The sequence below is a fragment of the Chiloscyllium plagiosum genome, unplaced genomic scaffold (assembly GCF_037043375.1).
Source record: "Chiloscyllium plagiosum isolate Xiang-an unplaced genomic scaffold, Cpla_swu_hap1 HiC_scaffold_32, whole genome shotgun sequence".
NCBI classification, from domain to species: Eukaryota; Metazoa; Chordata; class Chondrichthyes; order Orectolobiformes; family Hemiscylliidae; genus Chiloscyllium; species Chiloscyllium plagiosum.
The window spans coordinates 43,402,996-43,416,347 of NW_028270170.1; the positions used below are offsets into that span (position 1 = coordinate 43,402,996).

At 42.0% G+C, this 13,352-nt stretch overlaps 1 protein-coding gene across 2 annotated transcripts in view; it reads left to right on the forward strand.

Moving 5' to 3' along the window:
- LOC122539684 (uncharacterized) overlaps positions 1 to 13,352 on the forward strand; it is a 65,962-nt gene that overhangs the window by 33,003 nt on the left and 19,607 nt on the right. For both annotated transcript variants that reach the window (XM_087977661.1, XM_043674673.2), the window contains exon 4: positions 7,700 to 7,838. In XM_087977661.1, the coding sequence (XP_087833787.1) occupies positions 7,700 to 7,838 (139 nt within the window). The remainder of the gene's footprint in view (positions 1 to 7,699; positions 7,839 to 13,352) is intronic.

Genomic DNA, 13,352 nt, shown 5'->3' on the forward strand with positions numbered 1-13,352 from the left:
TGTCACATATAGGCCATACCATGGAAAGGTGGCAGACTTCCTTCCCTGAAGGACAATAGTGAACCAGATGGGTATTTGTAATAATTAACAATGCTGTTCGGCAAGCTTTAAATTTCAGATTCTATTGAATTCAAATTTCACCATCAAAATGGTGGGATTCGAACACCTTTCCAAAAATATTAATTGGGGGCTTTGAATTAGTAACCCAGTGACATTCCAAAAGTGCTTCAGTGGTTAGCACTGCTGCCTTACAGTGCCAGAGACCTGGGTTCAGAGTCATTCTTGGATGACTTTATGTGGATTTTGCACATTCTCCCCTTGACTGCATGGGTTTGCTCCAATTGCTTTCCACAGTTCAGGGATGTGCAGGCTAAGTCGACCAGCCATAGGAAACTCATAGTTACAGGGTTGAGTTTGAATGGGATGTGCTTCAAAAGGTCAGTGTGGATTCAATGAGCCGAATGACCTGCTTCCACATTGTAGGGAATTTGTTATTCTATGACACCACTGCCATAGATCTTACAATTCTACCATCAGTAAGAGAGAAGGTGTCAGTCTCGAATGAGTGGGTGAAGAGACAGACCTCAGACAATGCATTAAGAGCTGTATTTGAGAACCTATATTCAGATCTAATGAAGTGTTACAGTACACAAAGCCTTCCTGACTAATCAGAGCAAGCAGCTTCAGGGACACTACATGTACGGATTTCACAACCCAATAACATTCAGCACTTGATTGAAAGCACTACCTGCTTCACATAGACTCCAGCAGCTCAAGGAGGTACGTTATCATCAGCTTTTCAATAGCAATTAGGGATGGCTGACAGATTGAAAATAATGACGCATTCCATGAAAGAATTAAAGAAAAATCTTCAGATCCTTAGAACCACAGAATTTATAGCCAAAAATTTTAAGGAAGGGGTAAGAACATTATAGATGCCCCAGCTATAAATTTCCAAAATTATTTTTATTGGTGAATTGTCATTTTGGCTGGAAATTTGTTGATATTATTCTGTTCTTTAAGAAAGGTCAAAGAGGGAAGCGAGGGAACTTCAGAACCAATTAGCCCCATACACATATTTTTCTGTACTATCACATTATGACAATAATTTATAATTGAGGATATGACATTGAAATGCCTTGAAAATACCTAGTTGCTAGATGGTACTGGTAACAGTTACCTTAAATAAATGTTAGGGCACAAGAGAGAGAGGAGGAGAGTATGTGCTGGTCACTCTTGGTATATTTAGACTAATTGGGAAGAGAGAAATAAAGTAATGGATAAGGGGGGACCTTTAGGTGTGATTTATCTGGAATTCCAGAAGGTATTGCATAAATCCTCTCAACAGAGAACGGTTTAGCTGCAGTTGAAGCTCACAAAAGCCACATTGCAAGTTTGTCAATGACACAAAGATAGGGAGCATTTCAGACATCTTACATGGAAACATAAACGTTCAGAGGGATACTTATTAAAAGGTGAAGCGAGTAGGTGAAACCTTGGTAAGTAGGCTTCAGTACCTAAAAAGAATAGAATAGGGTACTTTTTAAAATGTTAGATCAATTATTCATTTAAATCTGAGATATATAATTTTTTTTAAATGGGATGACATGGGACATTCGATCACAGAACAATTGTAATTTCATTCAGAAGTAAAACAGGAGCAATTTTCCCTCTGTTCCTATGTTGTTCAGCAATGCAACAACATCCTGGGTCAAGCTCAAGCTTAATGTTGTGATTCATGCACAACCTCTGAAGTAAGAGGCAAGAGCTCTCTCCAAACTGGTGATTAAGTGGCTTAATAGATAAAGGCATTGTACGTTGGGCAGATGATAAACTGGAAGGGCATCAATATCTTGCTTGTACCACTCGGGAGAGTTTAAACTAGTGTGGCAGGAAAGTAGGAACCAGAGCAGTAGGTCAGCATCTGGAGTGTTTGAAGAGAAGAAAAGTTTAGTAGGAAGAAGAAGTAGGATCACGTTACTGAACAGGTAAGGCAAATGAGCTTCAAACATGGGTTAGTAGATGGAACTGGGATGTCGCCATTGTAGAAACCTAAGTGAAGGGCAGGACCGGCAGCTTAATGTTTCAGGGTTTACATATTTTAAGTGTGATGAGAGGCATGTAAAATGGGTAGGAGAGTTGCATTACTGATTAAGGAGAATGTCACAGCTGTACCATGACAGGACATCTTGGAGGGCTCATCCAGTGAGGACTTATGGGTAGAACACAAGTATAAGAAAGGTGCAATCGCTGTGATGGCTTACACTATAGGCCTCCCAATAGCCAACAGGAATTAGTGCAACAGATATGTAAGCAGTTAAGTAAGATGTAGAAACAACAGGGTTGTTGTAGTTGGTGATTTTAACTTGAGCAATATTGACTGGAACTCCCTTACTGCCAAGGGCTTCGATGGGGTAGAATTTGTTAGGTGATTCAGGAGGGTTTGTAGATGGTCTGAATAGGGAAGAGCCCCGGCCTACCCATAATTTCAGCATGCTCCTATCCCACTGAACCCATCTCGTCCTACCTTGACTTCATCCTCTTCCCCCTTACTTCAGGTACTTATCACCTACATTCACGACACCAACCATGCTCTCCATCTCTTCAGCAACTTTCTGTTTTCCGGCCCCCAGTGCTTTATCTTCACGATGGACGTGCAGCCCTCATACATGTCTATACCCTACCAGGATGACCTCCATCCCTCCACTTCTTCCTCTCCAAAAGGCTGATCCAGCAATACCCTCCTCTGCCTCACTGAACAGGCCTTCACCGTCAACAACTTTTCATTTAACTGTTCCCATTTCCTCCAAATCAAGGGTGTGGCCATGGGCACCCGGATGGGCCCCAGCTACATCCGCCTCTTTGTTAGCTATATCGAACAGTCACTCTTTAGTGGGTAAAAACAATGACTGCAGATGCTGGATTAGTGGTGCTGGAAGAGCACAGCAGTTCAGGCAGCATCCGAGGAACAGTAAAATCGACGTTTCGGGCAAAAGCCCTTCATCAGTCACTCTTTAGTACCTACACAAGTACTGTGCCCCACCTCTTCCGCTGTTACGTCGATGATTGCATTAGTGCAGCATTCTGAACCTGAGCTGAACTGGAACAGTTCATCACCCACAACTTCCACTCCGCCCTCAAATTCACTTGGTCCACCTCAGACACCTCCCTTCCCATTTTGGACCTCAACATCTCCATCTCCGGCGACAGTCTCCAAATGGACGTTTACTACAAACCCACAGATTCTCATTACTTCCAGGACTACTCCTCCTCCCACCCAGTATCCTGCAAGAACTCCATCCCATTCCCCCTATTCCTCTGCCTCCGCCACATCTGCTCAGACGAGGAGCCAATCCACTTGTGAGCATCCCAGACATGCTTTTCAAATAACGTGCTTTTCCTCCCTCTGTCATCTAGACAGCCCTCTACTGCGCAACCTCCATTCCCCATTCCACTGCTCTAACCCCCACAATGCATTAAAGACAGTCGCCCTTGTCCTCAACAACCACCCCACCATATCCAACGCCAACTCCAACTATACCCCACCACCAAGAATATCTTCCCTTCCCCACCCCTCTCTGCCTTCCACAAGGACCATTCCCTTCAACAGTCCTTGGTTTACACCACTCTCCCCACTGACCCAGTGATAGGCAGCATGATTTTGTGCAGGGAAGGTCATGTCTTACAAACCAAATATAATTCTTCAAAGATGTGACAAAGTTGATTAGGGAAGGGATGTTGACGTCATATACATGGACTTTAGTAAAGTGTTTGCTTAGATTCGATTAGATTACCCTTCGGCCCAACAAGTCCACACCGACCCTCCGAAGAGTAATCCATTCCCCTGCATTTACCCCTGACTAATGCACCTAACACTTTGGGCAACTGAGCATGGCCAAGTTTGGACCGTGGGAGGAAACTGGTGCATCCGGAGGAAACGCATGCAGACGTGGGGAGAATGTACAAACTCCACACACAGTCACCCGATGTTGGAATTGAACCCAGGTTCCTCACGCTGTGAGGCTGCAGTGCTCACCGCTGAGCCCCGAACCACTCTAAATTTGATAAGTTTCCACATGGTAGGCTGGTGAAGAAGGTGAAGTCACATGGGGTCCAGGATTTACAAGCTAGGTGAATAGAGAACTGGTTGGGCAACAAGAGACAGGAGACCGAGAGTAGTAGTGAAAGGGAGCTTCTCAAACTGGAGACCTGTGACCAGTGGTGTCCCACAGGAACACTGTTGTTTGTGATATACACAAATGATTTGGAGGAACGTGTAGGTTGCCTCATTAGCAAGCTTGCAGATGACACTAAAATTGGTGAAGTAGCAGATCGTGAAGGGACTGTCAGAGAATACAGCAAAATATAGTTAGATTGGAAAGTTGGGCAGAGAAATGGCAGATGGAGTTCAAATCAGACAAATGCGAGTTGATGTATTTTGGAAAATGCAATTCCAGAGCAAACTATATAGTAAATAGAAAATTCCTTGGGAAAATTGCTGTACAGATAGATCTGGGTGTTCGGGTTTATTGTTCCCTGAAGATGGCAACGCAGGTCAGTAGGGTCATCAAGAAAGCACACTTTCTATCATCGGACGGGATATTGAGTACAACAGTTGGCAGGTCATGTTACAGTTATATAAGACTTTAGTTTAGCAACATTTAGAATACTGCGCACAGATCTGGTCTCCACATTACCAAAAGGATGTGGATGCTTTGGAGAGGGTGCAGAGAGCTTCAGTGGGATATTGCCTGGTATGGAGGGTGCTAGCTATGAGGAAAGGTTGCATAGATTAAGATTAATTTCATTGGAAAGAAGGAGGTTGAGGGGAGAACCTGACTGAGGCCTACAAAATCATGAGAGGTGTAGACAGGGTGTATAGCAAGGAACTTTTTCCCAGAGTGGAGGACTCGATTACTAGGGGTCACAAGTTCAAAGTGAGAGGGGAAAACTTTAGGGGAGATATACATTGGACGTTCTTCATGCAGAGGGTGGTGAGTGCCAGTAGGGGTGGAATGATTGCATCATTTAAGATGTATCTAGACAGATACATGAATTGAATTGAACCCAGATTGAGCCCGGATCCCTGGTGCTGTGAGGTAACTGTGCTAACCACTGAGCCACCGTGCCACCCCGAATAGGCAGAGAGCAAAGGATACAGATCCTTAGAAAATAGGCTGCAGATTTAAATAGAGGATCTGGAGCTGCGCAGGCTTGGAGGCGCCTAGGGCCTGATCCTGTGGCATAACGTTCTTTGTTCTTTGTTCTCTTTGATGTGCAGAGAGATGTTATCCATGAGAAAAGTAGAGTTATAGGGTAGGTGGTGTGCATGTGGGTGGAATGCTCTTTGAAAGGTTAGTGTGGACTTGATGGGCCAAATGACCTGCCTTCATACTGGAGGGATTCAATGATGGATGCAGTAAGTTTTTTTTATACAGAGGGTAGTGGGTGTCTGGAACGTGCTGCCAGGGGAAGTGATTGAAGCGGATACAATAACAACTTTTAAGAGATATTTACACAGACTCATGAAGAGGAAAGGAATAGAGGATAGAGACAGTGTCCAGGCAGGTGGGATTAATTTAGAATTGAGTCATAGTAAACACTGACACAGTGGGTCAAAGGGCCTGTTTCTATGCTATACTGCTCTATATTCTATGTTCTGTGTTGGTTACAAAACCATATATGGGTGGCACGGTGGCACAGTGGTTAGCACTGCTGCCTCACAGCGCCAGAGACCTGGGTTCAATTCCCGACTCAGGCGACTGACTGTGTGGAGTTTGCACATTCTACCCGTGTCTGCGTGGGTTTCCTCCGGGTGCTCCGGTTTCCTCCCACAGTCCAAAGATATGCGGGTCAGGTGAATTGGCCATGCTAAATTGCCCGTAGTGTTAGGTTAAAAGGGTAATTGTAGGGGTATGGGTGGGTTGTGCTTCGGCCGGTCAGTGTGGACTTGTTGGGCCGAAGGGCCTGTTTCCACACTGTAAGTAATCTAATCTAATCTAATCTAATATAAAATCAGAAAGACACCAGCCTGGGTTCCCATTTGTGTTATCCTTGTTGATGCCAGACAAAACAGCAGCTGGGTTTTCCAATATGTCTCTGTGTTGCCTCTATTGGGAGGGGTGGAATTACTGCTTCTGATCTGTATGCATTGACCCTGATAGGCACAGCTGGTGACAGGTGTGTACTGAGTTGGAAAACTTCCCAACACCCATCATCTAGATTCAGGTTTAGAAATACAGAACATCCCCTTGGGTGAAATGGTAAGCATTCTGGGGATGAGTCAAAATATATTTTGTCAAGTCATAGAATCATACAGTCATCGAGTCATAGAGATATACAGCATGGAAACAGACACTTTGGTCCAACTTGTCCATGCTAACCAGATATCCCAACCTATTCTAATTTCAGTTGCCAGCACTTGGCCCATATCTCTCCAAACCCTATACCCATCCAGATGACTTTTAAATGTTGCAATTGTACTACCCTCCACCACTTTCTCTGGCAACTCATTCCATTCCATACACTCTGCATGAAAAAGTTGACCCTTAGGTCCCTTTTATATCTTTCCCCTCTGGACTCCCCCACCCCAGAGAAAAGACCTTTTCTGTTTATCCTATCTGTGCCATTCATAATTTTATAAACTTCTATAATGTCACCCCTCAGCCTCCGATGCTCCAAGGAAAACAGCCCCAGCCAATTCAGTAGTTTGTAGCTCAAATCCTGCAACCCTGGCAACATCCTTGTAAATCTTTTCTGAATCCTTTCCAGTTCCATAACATCCTCCTGATAGGAAGGAGACCGGAATTGCACACAATATTCCAAAAGTGGCTTAACCAATGTGCTGTCCAGCCATAACTCATTGCTCTGACCAAATGCCTTCTTCACTATCGTATTTACTTGCGACTCTACTTTCAAGGAACTATGAACCTGCACTCTGAGGGCTCCTTGTTCAGCAACACTCCCTTGGACTTTACCATTAAATGTATAAGTCACAGAGTCATAGAGATATAATGCATGGGAACAGACCCTTCAGTCCAATTCATCCATGCTGACCAGATATCCTAAATTAACCTAGTCCCATTTGCCAGCAGTTAGCCCATATCCCTTTAAATCCTTCCTATTCATGGACCCATCCAGATGCGTTTTCAATGTTGTAATTGTACCAGTCTCCACCATTTCCTTTGGCATCTCATTCCATACACTCACCTCCCTTTGCATGAAATAATTGTTCCTTCAATTCCTTTTAAATCTTTCCCCCCTCACCCTATATTGTCAGGTTTCTAAAGTGAGGGGGAAAAGAAAACATTTCATAGTGCAAATAAACCATTTGCGATTCATTCAATTGGTTTAGTTTGTTCATATCTGTTCCTGAGCTGATATCTTTACTTTCTATCAACATTGATCCATCAACATTGTATTTCTACTTTTGGACAGAATGTAAGCAATTTGGGTGCACCTAGAGAAAGTAAAGCAGGAATACAGACTGCCCACCGTGGGTAGAGCAATGCCCTGATAACACATTGTAAATCAGCTGGTTTAAATGCTCTGTCAGTACATCTGGAGCTCTGAGGAAACTCATTTTACTTGGTGAGCCCAATCATCAAAAAGAATGCTATAATTGTAGACATTCAGTTGGTCAAGCTGATTAGATCATTGGCTACTGCTGAGATTCTAACATGTTCTCTTATTTATTTAGCAAACTGTGGATTTCTTCAACACCACACATCAACTCTTCTTTCTTGTCCGAAATATGTCAGCAGGGAGATTGTTCCCCATTGGCTAGCCATGCCCCCAATTCTCAATCCACACTGCTCGGTGAGAATCACCTGACTCAGGTAAATTACTCCTTCTGGCTATTTGTTCTGTCAATTCTTTAAGCTTTGTTTGTCTTGAGTCATTGCCTTTTCTTGGTTTGTTTCTCTTTATTCCCCTTAAATATTGCCTCCCAGATAGCAACACCATCTTAAAATTGATTTTAAATTTTATCAGCAGAGTTAAATCCCTCCCTATTTCTGGAGGCTTCCCCCATCCTTACATCCCTTCAAAATATCTGATCTCCTAGTTTTACTGGTGGGTAGACTCCAAACTCCAGAATTCCCTTCCTAAATCGCACCTGTTCTCTACCCCTCCACCTTTGCCTCAGAAATTATCCTTAAAATCTACCATTTTCCCCAAGGTTTTTGTTGTGTGAATCACAATCTCTTTATGTGGTTTGACTGCATATGTTATTTGCCATTGCCTCCCAAAGACACTATCTAAATGTAGGTTACTGTTTGTTAATTGTCACCATCCCCCAGCAGATGATGATCGGTGTACTGTAGATTTCTCAAATTTCATAAAATTTTTCAGAAACTATCATTGCCATTGCTTCATTGAATTTTTTTTCCTTATCCCTTCCTTCATCCGATGCAGGCATCCCCCTCCGTGTGCTCATTGTGTCTCAACCTAGACTCATGGTTCCATCTCTCAGTCCAAATCTCTCTATTCATGGGCTGTGCATTCTCTAGCTCCCTCTGCTGTCTTCCTACAATTCACATTATGTAGTTCACAATGTATTTTAAGCCTGTAACCTAATAATAGTGCGGCAAGTGCCGAATATATTTCGTTTTGCAATTTCTAGGAATGTAGCAGTTCTACTGCATAGAGTCATACAACATGGAAACAAACTCTTGGGCCCAACCAGTCCATGCCAAACATAATCCCAAACTAAGCTCGTCCCACCTATTTATTCCTGGCCCATATCCCTCCCGTGCCTACATTCATTCAATGGGAATTGTCTTGCAGATGGTTAATAAAGGAGATACCAACCAGTGGCTATTGTCCACTTGACCATCTGTGCTGCCAGATTGCAGGGCAAAAGACGAAAGACATTGGGATTGTTTTACTTCAAGCAGAGAAGGTTAAAGAAAAATAAAATAGTGTGAACAATTATAAGGAGAAAACAGGGAAAGACTGTTTTCTCCTTACCAGAGGATATAGATTTATGATAATTGGCAAAACGGACCAGGGGGAAGATTAGGAGAGAATTCCCCTAACTTGAGTTACAGTGGTCTGAAATGCACTGCCTGAAAGGATAGTTAAAGCAAATATTCTAAAGGGATTTGGGCAGATCTTTGTACAAGACAACTTACAGCCTTCTTCAGAAAGAGGGGTGTGAGACCAAATGGATGGCCTTTCAAAGACTTGGGACAGATATAATGAGCAGATTGGCCTCCTCTGTTCTCTAAGTGTCAACCTTACATAATCAATGCTATATTGTGAAAGATATATAAAACCACTGGAAGGTGGTGGCATAATGGCAATGTCACCACACTGTAATGCGAACTCTAGGCTCATGTCCTGGGTTCTGAGTGAAAATCCCATTATGACAGAGAGAAAAAGTTGAATTCAGTAAAATTATGGGATTGTGAAAAAAGTGATTTAATGGTGACCATGTAACCACTGTTGATTGTTGTAAAAACACATCTGGTTCATTACTGTCCTTTAGGGAAGGAAATCTGCCATCCTTACCTGGTCTGACTTCCATTAGACTTCAAACCCACTGTGTGGTTTACTCTTAAATGTCCCATGGTAAAATTAGGAATGGGCAATAAATGGTGGCCCTCCGGCAATGTCCTTACTCTATGATCAAATAAATAAAAACTTCCTTTAATTATTCTATAATGTAGAATTTCCAAGACCTGCAAGGCACTGGAAGACTGAACATAAGCATCATAAGAAATATGAGGAGGAGTAGGCCATTCAGCCCATTGAGCCTACTTTGCAATTCAAAGTTGAGCAAGTTGGCACTATTCTCTTGGAGTTTGAGAATGAAAGGCGATCTTATTCAAAGATGTAGGGGTCTGATGCAGACATCTATTTTATCAAGTTTCCCAGAATCCTATATCCTTCAAGAAGACCACCTCACTATCTCTGCAGCCATTTCCAGAAAGATCTTATGATGTAAGTCATCATATTCAGGGATTGTCAACATTTTGCATTGGAATTTTTTACAATGCTTGAAACGCTTCTGGTTTCAGCTACTATGAAAACAGGTGCAAAATATTCTTTCAAAGTGTCTGCCATTTCCTGGCTACTCATTATCAATTTGTCAGTCTGACTCTCTAAATGACTATCATTTACCTTCGCTACGCTTTTCCTTTTTACATGCTTGTGGAAGATTTTAATTATTTTTTATATTGTCGTGCATTTTCTCTTATATGCTAATTTCTTACTTTTTTTAAAGTCATCCTTTGCTGGGTTCTAAAACTTTCAATCTTCTATCCTATCACTAAATTTACAGAAATGTACAACTTTTATTTTATAATGACACCTCCCTAACTTTGCGTTAGCCATGGGCAATACATCCTTTTTCCTTTTTATTTCTTAATGGAATATATGATTGTTGAGAGTTACAAAATATCTCGTTAAATGTTGTGGTTCTGTTCGCCGAGCTGGGAATTTGTGTTACAGACGTTTCGTCCCCTGTCGTGGTTTGAATCTGCCGCTTCCGGTTGTCAGTTCCAGCTGTCTGCTGCAGTGGTTGGTATATTGGGTCCAGGTCGATGTGCTTATTGATTGATTGAATCTGTGGATAAGCGCCATGCCTCTAGGAATTCCCTGGCTGTTCTCTGTTTGGCTTGTCATATAATAGTAGTGTTGTCCCAGTCGAATTCATGTTGCTTGTCGTCTGTGTGTGTGGCTACTAAGGATAGCTGGTCATGTCGTTTCGTGGCTAGTTGGTGTTCATGGATGCGGATCGTTAGCTGTCTTCCTGTTTGTCCTATGTAGTGTTTTGTGCAGTCCTTGCATGGGATTTTGTACACTACATTGGCTTTGCTGCAGCGGACAGCTGGAACTGACAACCAGAAGCGGCAGATTCAAACCACTACAAATGCTGGAGGAAAGATCACAGAAGCACTTCACAGGAGGCTCCCAAGCACTGAGGATGTCACCTAGACAGGGGATGAAACGTCTGCAACACAAATTCCCAGCTCGGTGAACAGAACCACAACAACGAGCACCCGAGCTACAAATCTTCTCACAGACTTATCTTCTTAAATGTTTGTCGTTGTTGTCTTTCTTCTGTCTCCTCTTTGGTTTATTTCAGTTAAAGGCAATAGTTTTATTCATAGTCCACCAAACTGAATTTCTACCATCTTTTGATAACTCTTACTTAGAAGATCCGTTACTATGAGCGCATCAATTAATCTGCCTCCTTATACATTATTAACTCTAATATAGGCTGCTGCCTGACAGATTCCAGAATGTTTTGTTTGAAGAAACTGTCCTCATTATACTCTAAGAATTAGCCAACTTTGGTTGAATTCAATTAATCAATCTAAGTAAAGATTTAAATCCCCCATGATTATTGCAGTACTTTTCTTTCAATGTATAATAAAGTATAGCTGGTGGAACTGCAAATTAGCCCCACCAGTGGCTTTGTTCCTTTGCTATTTATCTCCATCTAACCTGATTCTACATCTTGATCTTCTGAACTAAAATTATTTCTCACTGTAATGATAAGAAATAGGAGCAGGAATAGGCCATCTGGCCCATTGAACCTGCTCCTCCGTTCAATAAGATCATCGCTGCTCAGTTTGTGGACTCAGCTCCACTTAACTATCCACTCACCATAGCCCTTAATTCCTTTACTGTTTAAAAAAAACTATTGATTTTTATGTTAAAGCATTCAATGAGGCAATATATTCATTTGACTTGAGGGAGGTCTAACAGACGATTCAAAGAGCTATTTTCTGTCCAGTTAGTGACTGATTCTGCGAAGACCCCGCACTGATTTGAGTGTTTGAGATAATTTTGTCCAAAATACATATTAATTTGTTAGAAATATAGATATATAAGTCTCACTCAAACCTCCAGCCACATTAGTTCACAAGCAGGCCTACAATAAAACATATCCTGTGCCAATTGTCAAAGTCCTTTCCCTTCAATTTCAAGTTGTAAAACCATATCACATTAAATCCTCTCAATAATTCTTTCTTTTGTAATTTCTCACAATTAATCAATGATCCATTGTCATAAGAAAGAGCCTGTGTTTATATAGCACCTGTCCGAGTCACTGGACATTCCAAAGCACTTGACAGCCAAATGAATATTTATGAAATGTAGTCATTGTTAGAACACAGGAAACTTGGTAACCTAATTGTGCAAAACAAATATACACAGATAGAAATGAGATGATAACAAGACAATGTGTTTCTGTTAGATGGTTAATAATTGAGAAAGGGCACATTTGAAACATCAATAGCAAGTTGTTTGTTTGAATTAGAGTTATAGGTAGAGACATAGAGATGTACAACACGGAAATAGACCCTTTAGTCCAACTTGTCCATTCTGACCAGATATCCTAACCTAATCTAGTCCATTTTCCAGCACTTGGTCCATATTCCTCTAAACCCTTCCTATCCTTATACCCATCCAGATGTCTTATAAATGCTGTAACTGATCAGCCTTCACCACTTCCTCTGGCAGCTCATTCAATATATGCACCACCCTCTGTGTGAACAAGTTGCCTCTTAGATCCCTTTTCTATCTTTCCCCTTTCACCCTAAACCTATGGTCTCTAATTCTGGACTCCTCCCAACCCAGGGAAAAGACCTTGTCTATTTATCCTATCCATGCCCCTCATTATTTTATAAACGTCTAGAAGAAGGCTGAGGGATGCTCCAGGGAAAACAGCCCTAGCCTACTCAGCCTCTTCCTATAGCTCAAATCCTCCAACCCTGACAACATCCTTGTAAATCCTTTTTGAATCCTTTCAAGTTTCACAGCATTCTTGAAAGGAGACCAGAATTGCATGCAATATTCTAAAAGTGGCAAAACCAATGCCCTGTACAGCAGCAACTCCTCTACTCAATGCTCTGACCAATAAAGGAAAACACACCAAATGCCTTCTTCACTACCTTCTCTACCTGTGACTCTACTTCCAAGGAACTATGAACCTGCACTCCACGGTCTCTTTGTTCAGCAACACTCCCCAGGATCTTACTGTTAAGTGCATAAGCCCGGCTAAGATTTGCTTTTCCAAAATGCAGCACCTCACATTTATCTAAATTAAGCTCCATCTGCCACTCCTCAGCCTATCTGATCAAGATCCCATTGTACTCTGAAGTAACCTTCTTTGCTGTCCACTACATCTCCAATTTTGGTGTCATCTGCAAACTTACTAACTATTACCAAATCATTTGTTCATATCCAAATCATTTTTATAAAATTACAAAAGGTAGTGGATCCAGCACTGATCCTTGTGACACACCATTCGTCACAGACCTCCAGTCTGAAAAACAACCCTCCACCACCACCACCCTCTCTCTTCTACCTTCAAGCCAGTTCTGTCTCCTACCTTCAAG